Genomic DNA, 26,934 nt, shown 5'->3' on the forward strand with positions numbered 1-26,934 from the left:
ATATGTGATTCCTGTTAGAAACCTTTCAAGAAAAACGAGATCGGTTTTTCGGCCTAACTGGACTCCTCCCCAGACCATAACTGTTCCACCTTGATAAGGGTGCACTTCCTGAACATGATCCAACCGAATAAGATTTCCCGGTTCTCTCCATACCCTAAGCCTTCTCGAATCCGGATGAATTCCAAAGCGTGGCTCATCCGTGAAGAGAACATTGGCCCATTGTTCATTCGACCACTGAACATGATCTTGAGCCCACAAATATCGTACCTCTCGATTTCCTCTCGTCAAGGGTTGAGCTCTCCAGGGGCGTCTGCTTCTTAAGTTGACCTCTCTTAATCTATTGCGAACAGTGTCAGGACTAACGGTTACATTATGTGTTTCCTGGAAAATTAAACTAAGCTCTGGTACTTGTGTCTAGCCCTAGCAGGCAACTATTAAGCCCGACCAATCACGTTAGAGTTTTTGACAAACACAAATGAATTAACATCCTTCAAATAACCACGCTAACCAACCTGATTGGTCAAGCTTAATAATTGATTGCTAGTGCTAGACACTTCTGCTCTGGTGCTGTAAGAATCGGTCGGCGTCGAGCATTTAATTGTAAAAAATGATCTTGCTGAGAGGTAGTAATGGGATGTCGCCCTGTGTGCCTTTCAGCAACATCACCACTTTCACGGTAGCGTGCACTTAATCGCGATATTACACTTTGCGTTGTATTTAATGCTCTACCTATGTCGATTTGGCGCATTCCAGCTTCGAGCATACCCATGGCCCTTAACATTTCGTCTCTGTTAAGATGTCTACGCTCCATAATGTTGTTTAATACTAAACAGAGTTATTTGAATGAATTCTGGCCAGTTATCATAAAAACATAGTCAGTGCAGGTTAAATTCGAACAATTGATGCTAGGTGCTTTTTATACATTTGACAAAAAATGCACAAACACTTCTGCAAATATCTCAAATTTAGAAATAACTAGTGTGACTACTTCGTTTCAATCGAAGTAGAAAGAATCGGTCTACAAATATGTGGTTGTTCATTCAAAACATTTATTTTTAACTTTAATAAAATGATATCCCTAGATTTTTCCGGTGTGTGTATATTCTTCTGCTATTTCCAGTGCTGTGTTATTTACTAGAATGTCTTTACTGTCCACTAGCTCGTTGTATAATACTTCAGTTTTTGCCAAATTCATTTTAGGACCCACTTTATTGCTGGCTGTAATTAGTTCGTTAATTTGTGTTTGTAGTTCTTCAGGACTATTGGCAATTAGGACTATGTCATCAGCGAATCTTAGATGGCTGAGATATTTTCTATTTATATTTAATCCTTTGTTGGTCCATCCATATTTAATACAACTTTATTACAGTAACACTTTCCTTTGATATAAGTATACAAAAAACAATCTAAAAAAATTGTAAGGAGAGATCCAACAATTTTTTTCAAACAAAGTTTTAGAGAGTTTTGTTAGCATTTCCGGCAAGTAGACTAAACAGTTTGCTTTATTTTAATCTTCAAGCCAAAAAATGGGATAAAAATAATTTTTAGAATAATTTTGCTAGGAAATTTATACATCCGGGATTGTAAATGTATACCAATGCAATACTACAAAAAAAGCAAGATTAAAAAAGCCTCTTATAATTTTCTCTTCGACGTTATCGTTTTTTTTTTCATTATATTTTTTGCATTGTTAAAATATGCTCTGTGTCCTGTGTCCCATGAATGCTGACAAATCTTAGATTAAAAAAAATAGATTAAAATTCCTCAGATTCAAATGGTAAATTTTAAAGAATTTATTTGAATTTGAAATTACAGGTTTCTAGTTTAACCTATTTGACAAAACTGCTTGGGAAATTTGTATTTCCTCAAAAACGAGGTCTCGGTTTTTGGGACGACCAGTTCGTTTTAACTGACACATATACGCATCGGCACGCATTAAAACCGTTTGGTTTTGTAAAAATCAAGTCTGTTAATTGCTATTTTCGTAATTAGGTACTTCCGTTCCATTTTTTTTGAGATTTTCGGCATGTGTGTGATCATTTCTCTTTAAACAGGTTAAATATTCTGCGTAAGCATATTTTGTACATTTTTATCTATTTCAATTTTAATGTTTTTTTTACGTTATACCTTATAATCTAAAACAACGGCATCACTGTTGGTTTGGAAATGATCGTTGATGAAATTCTATACAGGGTGGTACGAACTGTATTCCGGAAATTTCGGCAGCATATTCTACTAATAAAAATATGTAAAAAAGTTCGTATAAATGTATGTCCTAAATTGCTTAGTTTCGGAGATACATACAGGGTGTAGAAATTTAATTTTTATTTCGATTTTTTTCAAATAATTTCCGAATTAACGTCAATATTTGGATGAAAATTGGTGTCTGGGAGGTTTTTGACATGAGATATTTGAATTCCATTTGATTCCTATCTGTAGGGGACGTCACTTACATGTGCTTTAGCTGTTTTGAAAAGTAATAACTTTTCGTCAGTACCTGTATAAAATTACTGAGTGAAAAAATATACATTTTCGTGATTTTTTACGTTAAGAATGTCTTTTGGTAAAAATAGGTACGAACAAGTATTTTCAAGATATTTAAAATGGAAATAGTCAATAAGTCATTATTGACAAAAAATACACATGTTGAGTAAATAACAGTTACTTGACTAAAATGATAAATTTGGGAACTTTATATTTTTTTAAATCGATCGTAAATTTTTATTCGAAGAAATGATGATAAAATATTTTCTGTTTTATATTCACTACCTCAAAACTACAACTAGATATCTCTAAAATCATAGTTTTAACAACTTGAGCTATCTAGTTGTTGTAATATCATGGAAATTTATTTGGAAAATATCTACGTTTGACACTTCAAACATGGTAAAAAGGTTGGTAAAGTTAACTGAAAACAGCCAATTTTCAAGTTATCTAGTTGTATCATTTCAAATTTATGATTTCAGTCAAATAACTACCCAACTAGCATTTATAGTGGCAGATACGTAACTGCTACTATCAAAGCCGCTACAAAGTGGGCGGTGACCATCGGCGGCTACGTCGTATATTCGTAGCTGTTAAGTAACTGCGACCAAAATGGGGAAAGATTTTGAGTAGCGGGGTAGTGTCTTGGGTAGTGGTGAATGCGACTTATTCGTTACGAAGCTGCCTAGTCGCGGGTTCGTGGCAGCCAAGTGTTAGCCACCGACATGTGGAACTTTCGTTAAACTGTTGAACTTTATTCGCAGCGACCTCTTCATGCAATTTCACATTTCATAAAAATGAATGTCATGATGGAAAATAATTATGGAAGCCATTATTATTTTTTCGTTGTTTGTTATTTACCGTGCGATTTTAACGCCTTTTTTAGGTAAATTCCAGAACGCAATCAACTTTACTGAATAAAATAGTGGGTTTATATAACAAAATTTTCGAGCGCCTCTCAAAATATTTCAAATTATTATAGTTTTAGAGAGTTTTCGTGCATTTCCGGCAAGTAGACTAAACAGTTTGCCTTATTTTTAATCTTCAAGCCAAAAAATGGGATAAAAATAATTTTTTTAAGAATAATTTTTGCTGGAAATTTATAAATACATCCGGGATTGTAAATGTATACCAATGCAATACTACAAAAAAGCAAGACTAAAAAAGCCTTTTATAATTTTCTCTTCGACGTGATCGTTTTTTTTTCATTTATATTTTGCATTGTTAAAATAATGCTGTGTCCGTGTCCCATGGTCTTTGACAAATCTTAGATTAAAAAAAAAATGAAATTAAAATTCCTCAGATTCAAATGGTAAATTTTAAAAAATTTATTTAATTTGAAATTACAGGTTTCTAGTTTAACCTATTTGACAAACTTCTTGGGAAATTTGTATTTCCTCAAAAACGGGGTCTCGGTTTTTGGGACGACCAGTTCGTTTTAACGCGACACATACGCACCGGCACATTAAAACCGTTTGGTTTGTAAAATCAAGTCTGTTAATTGCTATTTTCGTAATTAAGGTACTTCCGTTCCATTTTTTGAGATTTTTCGGCATGTGTGTGATCATTTTCTCTTTAAACAGGTTAAAATATTCTGCGTAAGCTTTATATTTTAGCCCACATTTTTATCTATTTCAATTTTAATGTTTTTTTACGTTATACCTTATAATCTACAAAACAACGGCGGCACTCACTGTTTGGAAATGATCGTTGATGAGGAAATTCTATACAGGGTGAATTACGAACTTTGCTTGTTCGGGAAATTTCGGCAGCATGATATTCTACTTATAAAAGCTATGCTTAAAAAGTTCGTATAAATGTATGTCCTAAATTGCTTAGTTTCGGATATACATACAGGGGTGTAGAAATTTAATTTTTATTTCGATTTTTTTCAAATAATTTCGAATTAACGTCAATATTTGGATGAAAATTGAGGGTGGTGTCTGGGAGGTTTTGACATGAGAAATGTGAATTCCATTTGATTCCTATCTGTGTGCTTTAGCTGTTTTGAAAAGTAATAACTTTTCGTCAGTACCTGTATAAAATTACTGAGTGAAAAAATATACATTTTCGTGATTTTTTACGTTAAGAATGTCTCTTGGTAAAAATACCGTATGATCGAATAAAAACGGCGTCAGCGATGGCTATGAAATGAAGATCGCTGTCATTTTATATGTAAATTTATATAGGAAATGCCATCGATCGTCATTTCCAAGCCAACTGGACGCCGTTTTTATTCGATCATACAGTAGCTACGAACAAGTATTTTCAAGATATTTAAAATGGAAATAGTCAATAAGTCATTATTGACAAAAAATACACATGTTGAGTAAATAACAGTTACTGGACTAAAATGGTAAATTTGGGAACTTTATATTTTTTTAAATCGATCGTAAATTTTTATTCGAAGAAATGATGATAAAATATTTTCTGTTTTATATTTCACTACCTCAAAACTACAACCAGATATCTCTAAAATCATAGTTTTAACAACTTGAGCTATCTAGTTGTTGTAATATCATGGAAATTTATTTGGAAAATATCTACGTTTGACACTTCAAACATGGTAAAAAGGTTGGTAAAGTTAACTGAAAACAGCCAATTTTCAAGTTATCTAGTTGTATCATTTCAAATTTATGATTTCAGTCAAATAACTATTTAGTCAACATAATTTATGTCAATGATGACACAGGTATTGATAATTTCGATTCCAAATATCACGAGAACCATTACTCGTAGCGGTTTTTACCAAGATATTTTTTTTACGTAAAAAACGTCGTAAATGTATATTTTTTTCCTCGATAGTTTTATACAGGTACGGACGAAAAGTTATTACTCTTCAAACCAGTTAAAACTATGTAGGTGGCGCCCTCGACAAGTAGGAGTCATATCAAAATTAAATTTCTTATGTCAAAAAACTCCCAGATACTAATTTTCATCCAAATATTGACGTTATTTCAAAAATTATTTGGAAAAAAATTGAAATAAAAATAAAACTTCTACACCCTGTATCTCCAATACTAAGCATTTTAGGACATTTATAGGAACTTTTTTATTTATTTCTATCTGAAGAACATGCTGCCGAAGTTTCCGGAATACAGTTCGGATCACCCTGTGTATAAAATTTAATGGTGAATGTCATCTGTCTTGGTCTCGCACTTAATAAGTAGTCTTAGTCTTGGTTTTGCTGGAAGCCGCTTCTAATTTTTGCATTTTTCACTAGATTTTAAGGAGAGATACATTCTACAAGGATTCTACATAGATTTTTTTTTTCTGATTTCATACTGCATGCACATTTCATATTATAGAAAAAGACTTTTTTATTTCATACTGCAAAAATTTAGACATACTAATTGCTGTCTTATTCTAATCAAATAAAGCCTCAATAAACCTCTTCTTCTTAAACTCGTACTGGAATACATTAGAGATATTTTGAGCGTTAGTAATGACACTAGAGAAGTGAGACGGAGACAACTTTTAACAGCCCGAGCGAATCATCTGTGTCTATACTTAAACGCCTTAAAATAAGTCAGTGAAAAGGACGAATAGGAAACGAGCCTCGTTCCACTGTTTTTCCTCTTTCTTTTCGCTTCTCTCCCAAGGCCAGCTTCGATTTTAGCACACACACGTACGCTAACTACCTGCCCCCACCACCACAACGCGCGCCACTCTTACTTAACCTATCTTATAAAAGGACATTCGAGCATCGGTTACATAGACATCGTTTTTCTTTCATAGACTTTCGTTCGTACTTTTCAGACTATCACCTAACGCTAACTTATACCGGGTGTTGCATCGTCGGACGGGACATAGGAAATCCCATGTAAATTTTAATGGGGTCAATTATTGGCTTCTCTAATTATTTTAGAGAATAATTCTATCTAGGTTTATTGAAGAGCACTAAAACCCACATTCAAAAGAATAACTTTAGATATTTTTGATTAGCTCGTTTACGAGTTATCGCCGATTTCTTTTTAAATATTTCTCCTTTCTTATGGCCCTGTATTTACTTATGAGCACCAGTCAAGGTAAAAGATAATTGTCAAATGAAGTTGTCATTTCAGAAATTTACCTATTTAGTGCTTTATTATTGTTGAAAACTCATTCCTACATCGAAAATCTTAAAGATGTATTTATAAATACAAATTAATATGAATTAAAGAAAAATAAAGTAATCAATTACAAGGTTAATTATAGTATTATTACAATATTCAATAACTTATTAATTTAGGTACTATTAAATTGTTAGAACTTTAGGATTTAAGATGTTCAAATATTCCTCCATCGACTGCTAGACAATAACCCAGGCTAATCATAAAATTCTCTTCTTACATTCGCTAGTTGGTAAACTGAAATTCTATTGCATTCGGCAGAAATAGCATTTTTAACTCAATCTAGATTTGGGTATTTTTATCCTTGTATATCCTGTTTTTCCCGCTGGCCCCAGCAAGAAATCATTTGGCGAAATATCAGGAGACCTTGCTAGCCAATTTACTGTATGACTTAGGCCAATAACGTTTCCATTAAAACTATTGTCTAAATATTCCCGAACAGCCAGGTTACTATGTGCCGGACAGCCATCCATTAAACTTCCTGATTTTCCCTAGCGGCATCATGTAAAACAGGTAAATATATTTTCGAGTAGTTCTAATAATATTCTGCATTTAAAATTTCGCGTAAGAAATAATAGCCCGATAATATTGTGTCCGAATATCCCTGATGCCCAAACATTTACTTTCTGTGGATATTGCGTCCTTGTTTCGACAAACCTGTGTTGGTTTTCTTTGTTCCAATATCGATAGTTTTGAACATTGGGTTCATTATTTAAGATAAACGTGCATTCGTCAGTGAAACATATGTTTTTTAAAAATTCCCTATCCGTGTTTGCTCTTTCCATCATATCAAAATAAAACGCCTACCGCCGTATACCTTTGGTCTCAATCTCGTACCCGCCCGGGTACCTTTGGTCTCAAATCTCTGGATATTCCTTGCGATTGTAGATTTTCCAGGTATCGGTCTATGCGGATACAGAGCAGCAAACATGTCCGACACCTTTTGATAACTATTTCCTTGATAAAACCATTTAAACATCAATACTTTTTCTTCGGTAGTGTAATTCATGGCTAATATTTTCGATGTAGGTATGAGTTTTTAATAATAATAATAAAGCATTAAAAGCATAAAATAAAAACATTAAAAGCATACATAAGCCTGCTTGTCAAAGGACCAACAATCGAACAAGTGACCTCAATAAAGTATTTAGGAGCTAAGAGAAAAGAGAAATATTTATTTTGTGTGAGTATGAAATCATTTTTTACAAGACGAGAACTCAGAACTCGAATGGCCAGATGCTACGTCTTTTCTGTGTTACTCTATAGATATGAGAGCTGGACACTAAATTCACAGACCGAAAAGAGAATAGAAGCCTTCGAAATGTATGTGTACAGACGGATGCGGATGCTGCGAATCTCATGGGTACAAAGGATCACCAACGATGAAGTACTCCAGCGCATGCAGAAACAGAAAGATATACTGAACACCATCAAGGAAAGAAAAATGCAAAACCTGGGTCATGTGATGAGAGGTGATAGATACGAAATACTGCGCCTCATAATAGAGGGCAAAGTGCAAGGGAAAAAATCAGTAGGAAGACGCCAGAACTCATGGCTAAAAGCTTTAAGGAGATGGTTTGAACGCTCGTCTGCGGAAATCTTCCAGGCTGCAGTTTCCAGAGCCACAATTGCCATTTGGATCGCCAACCTTCGACAGGAGAGGGCGTGATAAGAAGAAGGTGATGATAAGCCATTGAAGGTTCAGTCTCCAAGTCACCAGACTTTTTTTTAGTGAAAAGGTCGCAGTGGAAATATATAAAATAAAGTTTGCCGGTCATAATTTCGATGGAACAAATGCATCGACTGAAGACTGGAGGTCCTGGGAAAATAAAAAATAGAGTAGAGTAGATATTCAGAAGTAGAGGACCTCAGAAGACCTCAGATGAGATAGGCGGACGATCTGTGGAAACATGCAGGCGTGAAATGGATGAACAGTGCGATATACAGAGAAGATTGGAAGAGATTGGGTGATGCCGATGTCTAAGGATCGACCCAAGAAGGCTAGACAGATAACAGAATATAATAGATAGATAAACTAAGTATATGAAATCGTGCATATATACCTACTTGGTAGTACTGGGTGTCTACTTACTCTACTCACGGTCTAAGGCAAAGTACCACCGTAGTAGCGCGCAAGTCTGGCGATTCGTCTTCCTTCTATAATTATATCATTGCACTTGCGTTCGTGGGGTAGGGGAGTGCGGGCCGAGAGGGACAGCAGGGTAAAGCGGGACCGGGGTGTTTGAACGGCTCAAGGTCCGGCACAGCCGATGGATGCGTTATTATGCAGGCGAATCTCGAACGGCGGCGTTGCCGAGTCTCGCCGCCTAGGTTTTGTCCCAGATTTCGTAATTTGTATTGGTTTTTACTTTTCTTTTATTGCTTGCACTTTGAATTAAACTAAAATTGATAGTTTGAGTCATCGGTATTACCGAGTCATCTATATCACGGTGTTATGGGTTATATTAATAAATAAATAAATGCATTTATTGTCAAAAAAGTTTACAATTTGTAGGCAGAGGTAAACTAAACAAACAAACAAACGAAAGAGAATACAAAACAAGTATACAAATTACATTGTCAGTCTTATTGTTTAAAATAAACATTTATAGATGTTTACAATGTCAAAGAATGAAAAAATAAAAATAAGATTCAAAAATATTTAGTAAGTTAATAGTAAATATAGTAATAGCAAATATTAGACCAGTGTTTACAAGATCAATTCGATTATCAAAATATAAGTCATTTACGGCGTAGAAAGCCTGATCTAGTAAATAAGATTTCAATGCTTTGCGAAATGAAGAAAATTATGTTATGGATTTTATGTCATTTCAAATGGCAGGTGATTGTGCATTTTTTTCGAGTTGTATAATATTGAACTTTTAACTAACTCTGAGCGTGGGGTAGGTAGATAAAGATCTTGCTCCGCGTTCCTGAGTGGATAAGTGTGAGATGGCCTTTCTTGAGAAGCTGATACATGCTTACGTATTAGGCAAACGGATTCAAATATAAATAAGGAAGAAAGAGTTAATATTTTTAATTTTTTAAAAAAGTCCTGGCAATGAGTTCTGCTGTTTAGTCCCAGTGAATATCGAACAACTCTCTTCTGGAGCTTGAAAATGCGGTCAAATTGAGTCGCACAACACGTTCCCCAGAATGGAAGGGCATATCTGAGGTGCGACTCAAAAAGTGCTTAATTTTTTCGACAAAGCGTCGATAAGCATCTCCCATTTTTGAGAATTGTCTACAGCAAACCCTAAGAATTTTAAAGATTTTACGACGTCAATAGTGGTGTTGTTAAGTACAAAAGGCTGCAGCGAGTTTTTATACGACAAAGCTTTAGTTTTAGAAATGTTGAAACTCAGGAGGTTCGAATCGCACCAAGATTTAATGGTGATTAAGTCATTTGATATAATCCTATGAAGTGCCATGACATCCTTGTTGCTCCAATTGAAGCTAGTGTCGTCCGCAAAAAGACATATTTTACCACTGATGTTTATGTTAGCAATGTCGTTAATAAAAAGAAAAAACAAATGAGCTCTTGACGTGGTTTCTTGCTTCAATACTCAGATTTAACGAATTTTTCTTTTATTTGTTTTTTGTATAATGCTCCATGAAGTGATGACAAACAGTGACGGAACTTGTCTCTCTCAACGCTTGCATCCTGTACTACATTTGTGTACCTACTAAGCTTAAGGTAGTTTAAATAAGTTTCTACCTTGAACATAATTCTGTGTAAATATTTTGGGTACACCCTGTATTGATTGCATTTGGTGATCTGTGACAATGGAATGCCGTGTTACAGACTGAAAGAGAAAGACTCATTAAACGCAAAGTGAAATTTTACAATTAGTAATGAAAATAACAACTTAACTATCAATTTAATTATTAACAGGCAGGTAAGTACTTCAAACTGACAGCAATAGAAGACTTTCGAATCAATATGCCGTCCGTGATTGAAAAAGAATACATTTTTCTTGGAAAAATACACGATACAATTATTTTCACTCATTTTTTTTCATTTCAATTTCATTCTAGATCTCTCTACAAAAATCTGAAACCCTAGTATATATTTTAAAAAAGAAGTTAACCAGTGAGTTAACATTTTTTCCAAATATGTGTAATATTCCATAAATGATCTTCTCAGCGCAGCTTATATACTTTAAATTATTGATAAATAAAAGTGGTTAAACGCATATAAAGTTAGCTCTATCTGACAACATGGCTTTTAGAATTCTTCAGCATCTCTTATCTAATTTTACTACCTATCTTCATCTGCAACTGCCTGCCCTAAGAGTGACAAACCCTTATTATGCATCCCTACCATTGGTAACCCTCCCCATTTTTCCAGTTGCATTTTAACACCACCCCTATATTCGCCCTTAACCATAGGCTAGCTTGAAGATATTTTCAGCCAATAGGAAGCAAGGTATCGGAAGACGGGTGTTAAGAGATCACTGTGATGCAGTGAAATGTCGTCTAAATATAGAATCTTAGCGAAACGGAGAATGTTGATGATATTTTTAGATTTTTCTTCCTTTTTTCTAGTTTTTTTTTCAGTATGAATTCAGGAGGAAGGTTATTTTTGGCTTAAGTAGTTTTGCATTAAAATTAGATCATCGCATTTTAAAGGATAAAAGAGATTTGAAATTTTCTTGAAAGTCTTGGTTATAAGAAATATTGGTTTATTATATTTTTATTACTATTATCTAGGTACTTGTGAACAGAGCCTATTTTACCATAAGGCCCGGGCATTGGGCCCGGCGGTCTGGGGGGCCCGTGAAAGGTTGTAAAATATTCATAATTTCTTGAATTTTTGAATTTTATTGGAAAACAGGGCCCAAAATTTTGCTTGGGCCTGAAATGTGAAGCAAAAGTAATAAACATAAATTATTTTCAACAAAACTGCAAACCTTGAATGTACATAACTTTGTCAAATAAAGTTCATGCTAATATAGGATCTGCATTTGCCGCACATGGATCGCACATTTGATTCATGAGATTTTTGTTTTTTGTCATTTCTTCATTGACATACGGTTGCCATATACCACAACTCTTTCTTTTCTGGTATTGATTATTCAATTTTCTCTCTTCTATAAGTAAGAGATTCAGAATCGGAGTTATGGTTACTCTTCGGAGAAAAATCAATGTCTCGATGGTCTTCATCTCACTGCTTCCTCAAAATTAGCGTCCCAGTGAGGCACACTTTTTAGACTATCCACCATCTTAATAATGAAAAATTCTTGGCGTGGTTGTGCCACACAGACCCCAATGAAACTTTATCCCCCTCTGGTAGGAACAATACTTGATAAAATCAAGTGCGCCTTTAACAGTTGCATATTGGTACCCTAACTTAAAGGTATAGTCTATAAAATGAATAACTTTGAATTTTGACCGTTATTTTTTACCAACATGGCAAATATAAAATCCCTCTATCAAAAAAGTTACTGATATTCTTTAAATTGAATGCCTGAACGAATCAGATAGGTAACTCTTTTTACTTTCGTGAAATAGAAAAGGAAAATAATAAAACAAGTGACAGTTCTTCCTCTTCTTGCAAAAATCAACACAAAATGTCATAATTGCCAAAAGTGAAATGTCATCAGCTTTTGACTTTTCTAAATATCAGACCAATGCCGTCTCTAATAGAACAGCCTCGGAGCGAGATTGATGACGTCACGCTGGTTAGATGCTACGGATTAATAAATATGTTGTAGAATACATGGAAAACATGTATTCATGATACATTGTTATTGATACATGTTCATTCATAAATATTGTATTTTAAAAATGATATAGTTTACATGAAATATACATAATATACAGTTAATAAATACTTTGGCAAATAAACTATGAACCACACAAATGCAGCAAATGTTTTACAATATACAAATAATGAATAGGTACATCAGATAATGGATAAAATGTAAAATATATTTTACATTTTGGGGTTTGAAAATCGATCTAATTTAACAAAAAACATTCAATATCTACTAATAGTGATGTATTATTATTTGCATTCACAAAATTTATATGTATATTTTGCAATTATCAATGTTCGAAAAATTATATTTGCAAATAATAAAATATCATAGAAAAAAAGGCGTCAGCGATGGCTATGAAATAAAGATCGCTGTCATTTTATATGTAAAATTATTCTTGATTTTTTTTGATTTAAAATTTTTGATTTTCTTGGGATTTAGGTTTGGGAAAAACGCTGATTAAGTTTTCATTTGGTTTTTCATTATTTTCGGGTAACATTATAGCCTTCATCAGTGTTGTGTCATATGAAAAAAATAGTGTCGAATATAATCCAAAAAATTACATATAAAATATTCACACCACACACCACATAATGTTTACTTCAATTAAAAACTAATATAAACTTGTCAATAGGTGATCACATATTTTTTTAAATTATTATTTAGAGACGGCATTGCGTCAGCAGGGCCGCAAGTTGCTAACCTAATAAAATTAACACTAGAAAAGCCCGCGGGAACTGTCAAATTCAAAGTTATTTGCTTCACAGACTATAAATGGCGCGGCGATGCCTAATTCTTATACATAAGCATTTTAAAGAGGTTTAAATAGTGATTGGGGTCCGCTGGACCCCACCACACCAATTGAGGGTTAAGCCAACTTCCTGCAATTCTTTCTTCCGCCTTGAAGCCATCGGTAAGAGACTTGGCAACGCTCTGTAACGAGATGCAACGGCAGATATCGTTATAGCAGCCGAGTATTTCGGACACAAGCACATACACACATACGTACACCGGAGAATTATCAGTTGTGGCGCGTTGTTGTTGCAAATAGAACGGGGTTATTGATACGGTACAAGGCCGCCTGGGATTAGGTCTGCCATGAAAGGAGGATGCGAGCGAGAATTGCATGCGACGACGAGGCGGGTTGCCGGCTGTTTTTGCAGCGTCCGAATGCACGAAGAAGGAGGAAAAAAGGCATGGGAGACGTGTATTTTGTAACGTCAGTTATATCAGGGACATTATTTATTTCTGAGCGTTTTCAGTGTTTTTTTTCATCGACCGGTTTCCGGAGGATATATTTGAATTTGTACTAGACTTGCTGTGGAAAAGCTACCGGTAACTGAAATAGAACAGTAGTGTTAGATTCAGGTTCCGAATATTGCCAGGAAAAAGAGATGGTTTTACTTGTATATTTTAGAATTTATATTCTTACATTTTCTAGTCTAAGTTGGCATGAATACTTTTATTAAAGGGTAATTATTGGGAAAAGTGGAAATCGTCCGATTTTCACCAAAATTGGTATACACCCTATTTTCAGGTCGTAGATTACGAATCTGAACTTGTTTCCCGGCGGTCTCTTACCGTTTTTCAGAAAAACGGAAAATTATGTCAACATTGAATTTTTCTTAATTTCCGCTGTATAAAGTAGTAATATCACTATATTTTCATTATATTATAGTTTATCTAAGAGCTGTTCTTGATTGTGGATAGAAAAATACCCAAAATTTTACTGAAAAACACTTTTCTTAATAAAATAAACAAAGAAAATTTCCACCAAAGCTGACAAGATTGACACTTGACCGTTCATATATCCTTCTTTCTCTCTCCTATGCAACGAGAGAGACAAATATAATCTAGACCTGATCTAGAAATCTGAAAATTTGCAACGGTGCCATGTCTTGTATTTTTTCGGGGGATTAGCGAGTTTAAATAAAATACGTTTTATTTAATATACTTTTTAATAAAATAAGTATATATTTAATTAAACTACAATAATAATCCAACATTCAATGCAGGTTTTGTCCAACTTCGTCAACAACATTTTTCTAAGAAGTTTATCAATATATAATATTCAAGCTTACATTAATTTTAACATTATAATAGGAGGTGTCTGTTAAGTAGATATCTTAATTAATTAATAGTAATTATGTCAAATAGAGGCGGGACAAATCTCTGCCATGAGGGTGGGATTATTTAGCTCGCCATTTTCTAGGATATATAAGAGTAGTTGTGGATAGAATAATAAATTGGGTTTGGTTAAGGTTAAGTTGGTTTGGGTTTTGGTACATTTTTTTTTGTTTTTTTTGTTTTTGTTTTTTTTTGTTTTTGTTTTTTTTGTTTTTTTATTTGTTTTTTTTTGTAAATCATCATTCAATCGTCCACTCTCACAATAAAATAGAGGCACAGTAATCCACCTAAGCGTTTTGCTCCATATTGGCAGAGGGGGGATAGACATTTGAGATATATTTAAAAATTCATGGTACATTCCTGATGTTTGGGTGTTCGAAATTTCCTCCGAAATAAATGTTCCGCCAAGTAACCGGGAAAATGATCTTTTGCCCGGCCATATTTAGGAACATTTCTGCGCAGATCCCTCCATGCTCTCTCAATATTTTGCGTGTGTACTCCAGTGTCTGGATCGACAAACTTTTGGGAGTGGTTTACAGTCAGATGTTAGAAACTTTCATCTGATCCGATATTATTGTAGTACCCGGTAGTACCCATTCTTGAATAACCGCCAGCAGATGCTCCTTCGACCGTTCTTCAACGGGTACCAAAAAGATCTTTTTTGATTCCCGTTCGATTCCTCCGAAAATCCATTGACCGTCGATTACTCTACCTCTATTATATTTTCGTTTGCCCATCTTACATTCGTCGATCTCTACAATAACCCCTGGGCCCCCCACCTTTTGGGAGTTATCAACCAGACAAATTAAGCAAACTTCCCTGCAGAAATTTGTCCAGTTGACAACAGTATCGGACGCCAATTGCAACTCGACCATCATCCACTCCTGCCCGTGATTATGGGCTAACCAGTAAAACACGAATTTACAAATTGTCTGAATGTCCAAATGCGCCTTCTTAAAAAAAGTTCCCCTCTTTGCCCCAATTTTAAACGTACATTTAGTCCCCCCTTTTTTAGACAAATACGCTGTATTAGTGCAACGAAATCTAAATTTATCGCGTGCGTAAAATTTGCAGGGTACATGGCATCTCGGACAATTTATAGGTTCGATAGAAAATACCCCATGAGAAAATAAAAAATTATTTAGTTTACCCTCATCATTGACTATATTATACATACCTCCGACGTCCAAAGTGCATCCATTGCAGGGTTCCATTGCTAAATACTTACTTGTCTTCAGTCGCAGAAAAAAGCTCTAACTGCACCTCGTGCACATTAATCAACGGTTTTTGCCTTGGAATGTAGGGGAAAATATTTCCCTTTCCATGAATCTGGTAATCCCAGAGAGGGCGAAAAAAACGCGCTAAATTTAGGTTTAGCATTGGCAACGTCGTTTTAAATGTCAGAAACGCATAACCCAACATTTTCAGATTGTTTACAAATTTATTTTAGCAAATTTTCTTCTATTATGCATAGAATTGGTTAAAAAAGTAACAGAAAATAGCAAAAACCTGATTGTTTATTGAATACCTAACAAAATATGTGCGAAAAAACCTTAAAAATACGAGAAATTAGGAAAAATTCAATGTTGACATAATTTTCCGTTTTTCTGAAAAACGGTAAGAGACCGCCAGGAAACAAGTTCAGATTCGTAATCTACGACCTCAAAATAGGGTGTATACCAATTTTGGTGAAAATCGGACGATTTCCACTTTTCCCAATAATTACCTATTAAAGAAACTTGATGATATTCAAATAAATCTAAAATGTCACTTTACCTAAAGAAGAAATCATTCGACCAATCATGACCTATGCATGCGAAGCCTGGACACTTAAAATGGACATTATAAGGAAACTGCAGGTCGCACAACTCAATGGTACGAAATATGCTGGAAATAACCAAGAAAGACCGTTAAAGAATAGAGTGGATATGATAAGAGACTCAAATAATAGATGTCATCCACAGAATCAAATCCCTCAAGTGGCAATAGGCAGGACACCTGGTAAGAAGAACGGACAACAGATGGACCACAAAAATTACTTGTACCGTATACTGGGTTTTCTTTCTTGTAAATTTAATCTACTACCTATATCTATGTTGCATTATTATCAAGATAGATCCATGGGGAATTAAAAGACCTAAAAGAAGACCAAACCCGAGATGGGACAATGATATTAGGAAATTAGCAGGGATTACTTGGGCTCGCATAGCCAAAAATAGACTACAATGGGCCCAACTACAAATAGAATATCTAAATATATGAGGGAGGCTACATCATAATTGGAAATGGTTGAATAAGTTGAAAATTATTTGAAGATTTTTATATGTTTTTTTTTAAATGATTTCTAGATCATCTCATGACCTTTGCTTAAGTAGTTCCCACTTTTAGGAAGAGATGTTCAGCTTACTACTTCATCCACATCCTCCTCGTCATCATTATTATCATCATCATCATCATCATCATCATATATGCATCTTTGTTCTACCGTTAATTAGTTTAAGACATTTCTTGTAATTCTTCTTTTACTTGTATCCATTTGTTTGTTTGTTTTGCTGTTTGAAGCCACCTTTTTCCTACCAGTATCGTAATCCTATCTTAGATTGCTATTATTACACCTCTCGGGTACTACTGTGTAGTTTTTGTGGTTTAGTCTTGCTCGCTAGGTGAAATACCTATTGCCATTTGACAGATTTAACTCTACAGGGTGAGTCATAAGTAAGTGCAAATATTTTCAGGGCTGGTGGATCTCGATAAAAGAAACATAATATTTTCCCTTTACCGTTTTTCAAATAAGTCCAGAATAACCGAGTTATTTTACTTTGAAATTTAAAAAAATATACAGGGTGGTCCGAACTGTACTCCGGAAACTTCAGCAGCATATTCTGCACATAAAAATAAGTAAAAAAGTTCGTATAAATGTATGTCCGAAAATGCTTAGTTTCGGAGATACAGGATGTAGAAGTTTCATTTTTATTTCGATTTTTTTCCAAATATTTTTTGAAGTAACGTCAATATTTGGATCAAAATTGGTGTCTATGAGTTTTTTGACATGAGAAATTTGATTTTGATGTCAATATCACTCCTACTTATAGAGGGCGCCACCTACATATTTTTTAATTGGTTTGAAGAGTAATAACTTTTTGTCCGTACCTGTATAAAAGTACTGAGTAAAAAAAATATACAATTACGACGTTTTTTACGTAAAATAAGTCTCTTGGTAAAAATCGCTAGGAGTAATGGTTCTCGAGATATTTGGAATCGAAATTATCAATACCTGTCATCATTGACATAAATTAAACATGTTGACTAAATGGTCATTAGATTGAAATCATAAATTTGAAATGTTTTTGTGCCAAAAGTTCAACAGAAACTGTTCTATCATCATTTTTTGCAGAAAAATTTATGATTAATTTAAAAAAAATAAAAATTTCCCAAATTTATTATTTCAGTGAAATAACTATCTACTCAACATGTTTATTTTTCGTCAATAATGACATGTATTGTCTATTTCCATTCTGAATATCTTAAGAACGGTTGCCAGTAGCGATTTCTAAAAGAGATATATTTTTACGTAAAAAGTCAGAGATGTATATTTTTTCGCTCGGTAGTTTTATACAGGTACGGACAAAAAGTTATTACGCTTCAAAACAGTTAAAACACATGTAGGTGGCGTCCTCTACTAGTAGGAGTCATATTGACACCAAAATCAAATTTCTCATGTCAAAAGACTCTCCCAGACACCAATTTTCATCTAAATATTGACGTTACTTCAGAAATTATTTGGAAAAAATCGAAATAAAAATGAAACTTCTACACCCTATATCTGAGAAACTAAGCATTTTAGGCATTTATATGAACTTTTATACTCATTTTTATCTGCAGAATATGTTGCCGAAGTTTCCGGAATACAGTTCGGACCACCCTGTATATTTTTTTGCTTAAATTTTGAGAAGCACCGGATCTTTTCTGGATTTCTTTCTTGTAAATTTATTCTATTATTTTACCTCTTTGGATTATTTTCAAGATGTTATGTTTTTTAACTAAAAATTTAAAAAAAACCCAAATTTTCGCATGTTTAAAATTCTCGAAAATTGTTTCGGGGGTCGAGATATACTACACCTAAAAATATTTGCACTTATTTAAGGCTCACTCTGTATATATCACTTTATTAATTGGGTCTTCTCTCTAATCTCCTTAAGGTACACCTCTTGTGGTCTCTCTTTTTTATTTTAATCATACATCGATCCATAGATATTTGACTTAGGTACTTGGAGTTTTCTTACGATTTCTTACTTCAATGTCATGGCTCTCAAGTTCAAGTTTCATGGCTCTCAAATTTCATGGCTCTAAAAGAACTTTTCTTTTTAGTATGAGCTTTTAGTAACGTAAACTCAAAAAAGAAATATTGGTATAGATTTTTTCGTTGAAATAGTTTTGGTTTTAGTCAGTCCGTCCCCAGACAAGACAGACAGACTGTTCGAGTCCGGTTTTCGGAACTCAACGGTACCATTTATGGTACCCGGACGGACGGGAGCTGTCGAGACGGTTAATTCCTTTGTTTTTGTTTTCGTTTTAAGAGGTTATTGAATCTGCCCGCTGCAGACCCAAGACGTCTGAAGAAATTTCGCTGTCTAAGCCAATTCGATTAGCTGCAATCTTTTTATTTAGTTTTTTGGACGCTCTGAGAAATAAATTAGACAGTTTGGTCGACTTGTAGGAAGTTTTCTTGTTTTATTGATCATTATGGATGCACGTTCCAACTTCTACAATTTTTTTATACCACTAATACCAGATTTCTGCTTTATTTTAATCCATTTCAAGTAAAAATGTTACTTAACCATAATCTTAGACTTGGTATCGTATAAAATTCCTTTTAAAATAATTTGGTTTATTTATACTTATTAAGAACTTCAATTGACAAAAATAAAAATCTTTTTATTTATTTTTTTGAATGATCTTATATTAACTAGAAATATATTATTGCTATGGTTAAATTATAGCCATAGTAATATATAATACAATATAATCGAAAAAAAACGGCGTCAGCGAGGGCTATGGAATAAAGGATCGTTGTCATTTTGTATATAAAATTAGCTACCTAACCAAGCCAACTGGACGCTGTTTTTTTCGATCATACGTTATTTTTTACATGTGAAATGTTGTAGACATATCTCGTGTACAATATCCTAAACTTATCTTCAACAGTTTTGGAAATATTAGGTGACGTTAACAAACAAAATTTCTCAAAAAAGCATAGTATTTGCCAGTGATATAGTCTATTGCTATTAAGAAATAATAACTAGCTATTAGAAAAATTGTTAATTTAACAGAAATGTATGTGTTGGCCTGCTTGTTTTTTTTTGTAGTAACATGTTTGCATAATACTTCTTTGAGTTATAGAGCGTAATTTTTGAAAGTAGTCCCCAATATCTCTGTTCCTAGCCAATTCTTTATGGTTGCTTACTTGTTAGCTCCAATCCTATGATAGTAGTCTGTAGCGAATTCTGCTACCGAATGCTTTTTACAGAATAGTTTTACATAATTCACATTATTTATGTTAGCAGTACGCCAATGCATAGGACCATATCTCTGAAGTATATTATGTGTATAGACAAGTCCCAGAGACGGTCTGGCGCATATTTCAGGGAGTGAGAGGGTACCTGCAGTACGATAACCACGTGCCTTGTCACTTTTTACGTCAACATAATAATTATTTCATAAATTGACATATTATTAATATTATAATCTTATATCTAACATCAGAAGTGGGATTTTTTCATAAATTGACAGGTTATTAATATTATAATAGAATATCTAACAATTTATATGTATCTTATTTATCACAATTATTATCATCTTATTTATAAAGTTCTTCTCAAGTGAATTTTCCCATTATGGCTGATGATAATTCATCATATTAAGTTAACTTTTCCTTTTTGTAGCTAGAGCCAATCTGGAGGGGCTTATTTGTTTGCGTGGAGTCCAAACTTCGATCCTCAGACATATAACTATATAACTACCTACCGAGATAACTAGTGTGTAAATCAACTCTTACGAGATAGCCGATGCTCTGATCTCTAACAGCATGACTGAACATCTCAGACGTTAACCCGTCCATCTATCCACATCGTCTAACGTCGCTTGACTTCAGTAATAGATTGGGAACCGTTGTTTCGATATCGCTGTCATCATCAAGATTACATTACATACAAAAATATTGAATATGATTCATAACCATCAAAAATCAAGTAAAATTAATCTTACTTCAGTGTCTTTTGTATCCCAGATACGGAAAACAAAACTCTTTTTCTACTTCGGACCTTCCTCCACCTATCCTTTATTCATCTTCTCCTTTTTTCCAACACACGCTCCCTAATCTTCTTCTCCCCCGGTCCCCCCAAAACCTGGCAACGCCGCCCTTACGCGCCGACGGCAGCCGACTTCTCCTTCGGTCAGTAGTTCAGCGACCCTCCGTTGTCGCGCGCGCGTCGCCAAACGCCTTTCCGCGAATTCAAGGTCGCGGTAGGACCGGCCGACGCCGCCAGCGCCAGACACGGGCACGCGGGCTTCCGTTTGCGACGTTGCCGCCGCACCGAGTCGGCCGGTGTGGCCTTCGATGTCTCACCCTTGCCCCGGAGCGTTAAATGGGACAGCGAAAGTCGAATAGAGTCGCTTGAGACTCTTAGAAGATATGCAACAGTTTGGATGTCCTCAACCACGAAATTGGATATATTAAAGTAAAAAATCTTCGACAGAATGATACTCAAACAATTTTGGTCAAAAAAACTATTTCCAAGGCCTAGTTAAAGAAGAACTGCCACTTTTCCATCAGAACTTGAGATAAAGTTCTTAAACTTCTTCTCAGTAAAGTGTTACGGAGAAGCACCCTCACAAAAAATTACCAATTGGATCCAAAATTGGTTTTAAATAGTGATTGTGGAATATATTTCTTTCTTTAACTACTTAGAAGGCACATTTAGAAGACTTTAAATAAGAAATTGCAACCCGGGGTGTCTTGGCCGTCTCAACAATTCCCCTCCGTTCGTTCTGATCCTGAGTGGTCTCTTCCGAGATAATGGCTCCAAAGTCTGAAGGTCTTTACGGATGTTGTCACGCCATCGAAGTTTTGGCATCCAAGTGATCTTTAGATGTCTAGGGGCTTCTCAGAGTATTGTTACTATTACTCTTTTGAGCATGTCTCAGCGATCTTAATTTGTTTGTGTGTTTGATTTGGAGTTACCTGGAGTTGATACAAATCTGTAGTATTTTGTAATTAACTCTTGTCTTTTAGGTACTAAATTTAATAGCAAATAAAACTGATTAGCAAAATCTACAATTTTTTTTCCTACCAATAGTCTCAGAAATACCAAGTATCTATGAGATTCTATAAGTATACACAAGTACAAGTATCTATAACAACGAATATCTCTGGAACAAAAAGCGTCAATTTCAAAAACGAAATGGTTTTGTAAATTACACATTGAGGACTACAATATATCACCAAATATGCAAATTTCCCATAATTTTTCGAAAAAAATCCTCGGCACCCCCTGTCGATTTTGTCAAAAACCGAAATGACTCAGATCGCAACTAAAATATTCTTACTGATAAAAATTACATAGAATTGACTGCAGCAAACCGTTTAGCGATATCTCTAATAGATCTTGAGTTATCTGAGAAAATCTACAAAAGAAATATTTTTTCTGTTTCCCGAAATATTTAACAACGAATATCTCTGGAACAAAAAGTGGCAATCTCAAAAACATAACGATTTTCTAAATTCAAGACTACAACATATCACCAAATAAGAAAAATCGATTTTCCAAGTTGCATTTTATTTTAGTGAGTGCTGATTCTATATATTCATCTTCGGCATCTTCAGATAGTAAGAAACTAAGCATTTAGGTACTTTGTAATAAATAGTATATTGCTGCTAATTTATTTAGTTTATTATCATCATCATAATTCATCTTCTGTTAGTTTTGCCCATGTTTCGCTGTTTTGTTGAATGGTGTCATTTTGATCCTGCTTGCGTACAAATGGTTGTAATTCCATCTAAAATTTTGACTTTGATAATTGATAATTTTGACACTTCTTACTTATTAACTTAATATATAAATATTAACTTACTTATTAACTTAATATAAATATTAAGTTAATAAGTAAGAAGTAATATAACTTAATATATTAATTTAATTACTTCTTACTTATTTTGCTAATTCAACAGCACTTCATGCTAGGTGACCTGATGCATTGACATAATAATATAAGGTATTTAATTCTATAGGTCATGATTGTTACTTGGACTTTCTGTTTTATCCACATTGCCATTTTGAGGTTCTTTAAGCATACTGCACTTCATAGACCTGAGTGTCATCTGGAGATAGAGATTTATAGAAATCCTTGTTTTAACATCCAAGTCTTACAGCAGTATGTCATGACTAGTATTATTATGAAGTAATATATCAACTGATTTAAAATTCTTTTCTTTAGGTTGAGTTGATGATAAGATTTAATTATATGTTAAATTTTGCTAGTAATGACCATAGTTGTCTATCAATTGACTCGAGTGTATGTGTATCGTTTGTATATCTGCTACTGCCGGTATAACTATACATATATATAGTTATAATATAACTATATTATACAATATATTATATACAATATACATTATTATTAGTATTGTCAATTCTTTGACTTTGATATACAATTACATATTTCCTATCCATAGAACTTGTGTCTTTTAAAGATATTCTTTATTCTGACTTTTAGTACAACTTTAATTTTTCTTTTCAGACTTGGATCCTTACCAAAACTACCTGCTCCAAGCGCAGCAACATCACGTCACCCACCCTCACCAATCGGTGCATCACCACCCTCACCACTCGACGACATCACCGTTCACCACGCCAACGCCTCCGTCACCGCCCTTGAGGCACGCGGGCATCCCCACGTCGGTGATACAGGCGGCAACGAGTAGCGTGTATGACGACCCTTATTTCTTGGGATTTTCGCCGAGAAAATTGAAGAAAGTGAAGAAACAAAAGGTAAGTGTGGTTAAAGTATCTGTTTTTGGAATGTTTTAGGGGTTTGGAGGTTCACTACTGTAATTAGCATCCTAAATTGAGGGTACTTCATCTATCTATCTATATATATATTTAATTCCAAACTAAAGTCTCATAGCTGGCTTTATTATCCTTATCTAATAATATTTCCTCTACCAAATAACCTACATTTTCAAATTTGATTTATGTCCAATATTACTAAAAGATCCAATTATTTGTTACAGGTTGGAGAGCCTGGTACCGCCCCCAAACGGAAAAGTCGAGAAGGCTCGACGACGTACCTATGGGAATTCTTGCTCAAACTTCTCCAAGACAGAGAGTACTGCCCGCGGTATATCAAGTGGACCAATAGAGAAAAAGGAATCTTTAAATTAGTGGACTCGAAAGCTGTTTCCAGATTGTGGGGCATGCACAAAAACAAACCGGATATGAATTACGAAACAATGGGTAGAGCTTTAAGGTATGTAGTAATATTATGAGAAATATTTCTGTTCAATTAGTTAGATAGTGTCAGAGCTGCAACAAGTCAGTTTTAAAACGACTTAAAAAGAGTCTATTACGCTGTACTTTCGGGTCGCTCTCAGGGTTCGGATAAAGCAGGTGTGTGACCGAAGGAAATATATATTATACACACACCGGAAAAATCTAGGGATATCATTTTATTAAAGATAAATGTTGTAAAAAATAAATGTTTTGAATAAACAACCACATATTTGTAGGCCGATTCTTTCTACTTCGATTGAAACGAAGTAGTCACACTAGTTATTTCTAAATTTGGGATATTTGCCATTTTTATTGAAGTGTTTGTGCATTTTTGTCAAATGTATAAAAAGCACCTAGCATCAATTGTTCGAATTTAACCTGTACTGGCTATGTTTTTATGATAACTGGCCAGAATTTATTCAAATAACTCTGTTTAGTATTAAACGACATTATGGAGCGTAGACATCTTAACAGAGATGAAATGCTAAGGACCATATGCTTGAAGCTGGAATGCGCCAAATCGACGTAGCTAGAGCAGTAAATACAACGCAAAGTGTAATATGGCGATTAAGTGCACGCTACCGTGAAAGTGGTGATGTTGCTGAAAGGCACACAAGGCGACATCGCATTACTACCCCTCAGCTAGATCATTTTTTACAATTAAATGCTTGACGCCGACCGACTCTTACAGCACCAGAGCTTAATTTAATTATCCAGGAAACACATAATGTAACCGTTAGTCCTGACACTGTTCGCAATAGACTAAGAGAGGTCAACTTAAGAAGCAGACGCCCCTGGAGAGCTCAACCCTTAACGAGAGGAAATCGAGAGGTACGATATTTGTGGGCTCAAGATCATGTTCAGTGGTCGAATGAACAATGGGCCAATGTTCTCTTCACGAATGAGTCACGCTTTGGAATTCATCCGGATTCGAGAAGGCTCAGGGTATGGAGAGAACCGGGAAATCTTATTCGTTTGGATCATGTTCAGGAAGTGCACCCTTATCAAGGTGGAACAGTTATGGTCTGGGGAGGAGTCCAGTTAAGCCGAAAAACCGATCTCGTTTTTCTTGAAAGGTTTCTAACAGGAATCACATATCGTGATTTAATTCTTAAGCCTGTCGTGTTACCATATGCCAATGATTTTGGGAGAAACTTCATTCTCATGCATGACAATGCACGGCCTCATACAGCCAGAGTGGTAAGTGAGTTTATCAATGCTCATCAATTAAACATCTTACCCTGGCCGGCACAATCTCTTGACCTCAACCCCATCGAACACGTATGGGGTGCGGTCCAAAGAAGAATTTTGAGAATGGGTATGCCTCGTGAAACTCGTAGGAATCTGGTTCGGGCCGTGAATGCAGCGTGGCAGGCTGTACCTCAAGAAGAGATCGACAACCTGATCAGGAGCATGGAGAGACGATGTAGGGCTGTAATAATGAACAGTAGAGGAGGCCATACCCTTTATTAAGTAAAAAGGTTTTATCTTTTTTTTTTTAATTCGCAGTTTAGAATAAAAAAAAATGTGTGTATTTTTTTGAGTTCGATAAAAATCAAGCATTTTTATTTCCAATACGTCCTATAAACTATTTGTTTATTTTAATTTTATTATATCAGAAATGCAAATAATAAAATTACTGACGATGGCTGGATAAAATTGTAATATCCCTAGACTTTTCCGGTGTGTGTATTTCAGAAATCTGCCTAAGGCTTAACCCGATCCTGTCGTGTTAAGCCACACCCAAAATTCGAAACACATGTGCTTTGATTAAGGCTTGATTACGGTTTACAGAGCCTCAGCATTTTGCATAAAATAGCGGGCAATTTGTTACAAAACCATATAAATTATATATCACTATAATCACAAAACTTCAATCTATTTCCGTATAGTAACGTCATTTTAAATTATGTCTTTATTTTCGAGAAAATTTAGTCCAAACATAAGGAATATTTTGTTGATGTTTAATCATCAAAATATTAAAAATAAAGAAGTTGTCTAAAAATGTGCTACAATACGAATATAGTAAAATCCTTTATCTTTAATTTCCTTTTTCATTTAAAAGTAACTCATTAGTCTTTTGTAAAAAGACTAAAATCTTTTTCTACTTCGGAATAAAAATTTAAATCACAAATCATTTTGAGAAAGACTTAAATTTTTAAGTCTTAAATCGAATGACTTAGAATCAAATGACTTCAGTCATTAAAATGACTTAAATCAACAAAATACTTAAGTTTTCTCTGAGCTTGCAGCTTTGGATACTGTTAGCTTAAATTTCTGAATTTAACTATCAAAATGGACCATATTTTCAAATTTACTTTCTTTTCCAGGTACTACTATCAGAGAGGTATCCTCGCCAAAGTCGATGGTCAACGACTAGTCTACCAGTTTGTCGAAGTACCCAAAGACATAGTCGAAATAGACTGCACGGGGACAGCGTGAACTACCACCCAGAAAACTACCAACCCTAAGAGATCGAAAACAAAAGTAGATAGATCCAATCTCGTCTCCTCTTCATCTCTCAAGCCCAATGTTAATTTGTCCAAGACATAGTACAACAAAAGACTCTTTCAATAATATAGAGGTAGCTAATTTATTATAGATATTCGTATTCTGGTCCCTTTATTCGATACGGAAGACCCTACGTACTGTATACAACGAATCCAGTGTTTTTTACGTAAAAAAGTAGTTAATTAATTAGGTAGGGAAACGTTAATTAGCTATTTTAATTTGCCGAACAATGCGCGTTGAAAATGTGCGAAAATATGCAATGTTTTTATGTGAGAAGTCGATAGTTAATTATTTGTTAAAAAGTTAATTAGTTAGCTATTTTATTTTAACTAGCTAAGAGTCGTTAATTAACTAGCTAGGCTGTTAACTGACTAAAAATATTTTTGTGTG

At 34.5% G+C, this 26,934-nt stretch overlaps 1 protein-coding gene across 2 annotated transcripts in view; it reads left to right on the forward strand.

Moving 5' to 3' along the window:
- LOC115882914 (ecdysone-induced protein 74EF) overlaps positions 1–26,934 on the forward strand; it is a 274,754-nt gene extending 247,820 nt beyond the window's left edge. Inside the window, exons 8-10 of one of the 2 annotated variants that reach the window (XM_030901181.1) lie at positions 23,282–23,532; positions 23,775–24,010; positions 26,364–26,934. In XM_030901181.1, the coding sequence (XP_030757041.1) occupies positions 23,282–23,532; positions 23,775–24,010; positions 26,364–26,475 (599 nt within the window). In that variant the 3' untranslated portion in view covers positions 26,476–26,934. The remainder of the gene's footprint in view (positions 1–23,281; positions 23,533–23,774; positions 24,011–26,363) is intronic. The other variant, XM_030901182.1, reaches the window with a different exon arrangement.

The sequence above is a fragment of the Sitophilus oryzae genome, unplaced genomic scaffold, assembly GCF_002938485.1.
Source record: "Sitophilus oryzae breed Bouriz unplaced genomic scaffold, Soryzae_2.0 scaffold_179_pilon_pilon, whole genome shotgun sequence".
Classification (NCBI taxonomy): domain Eukaryota; kingdom Metazoa; phylum Arthropoda; class Insecta; order Coleoptera; family Curculionidae; genus Sitophilus; species Sitophilus oryzae.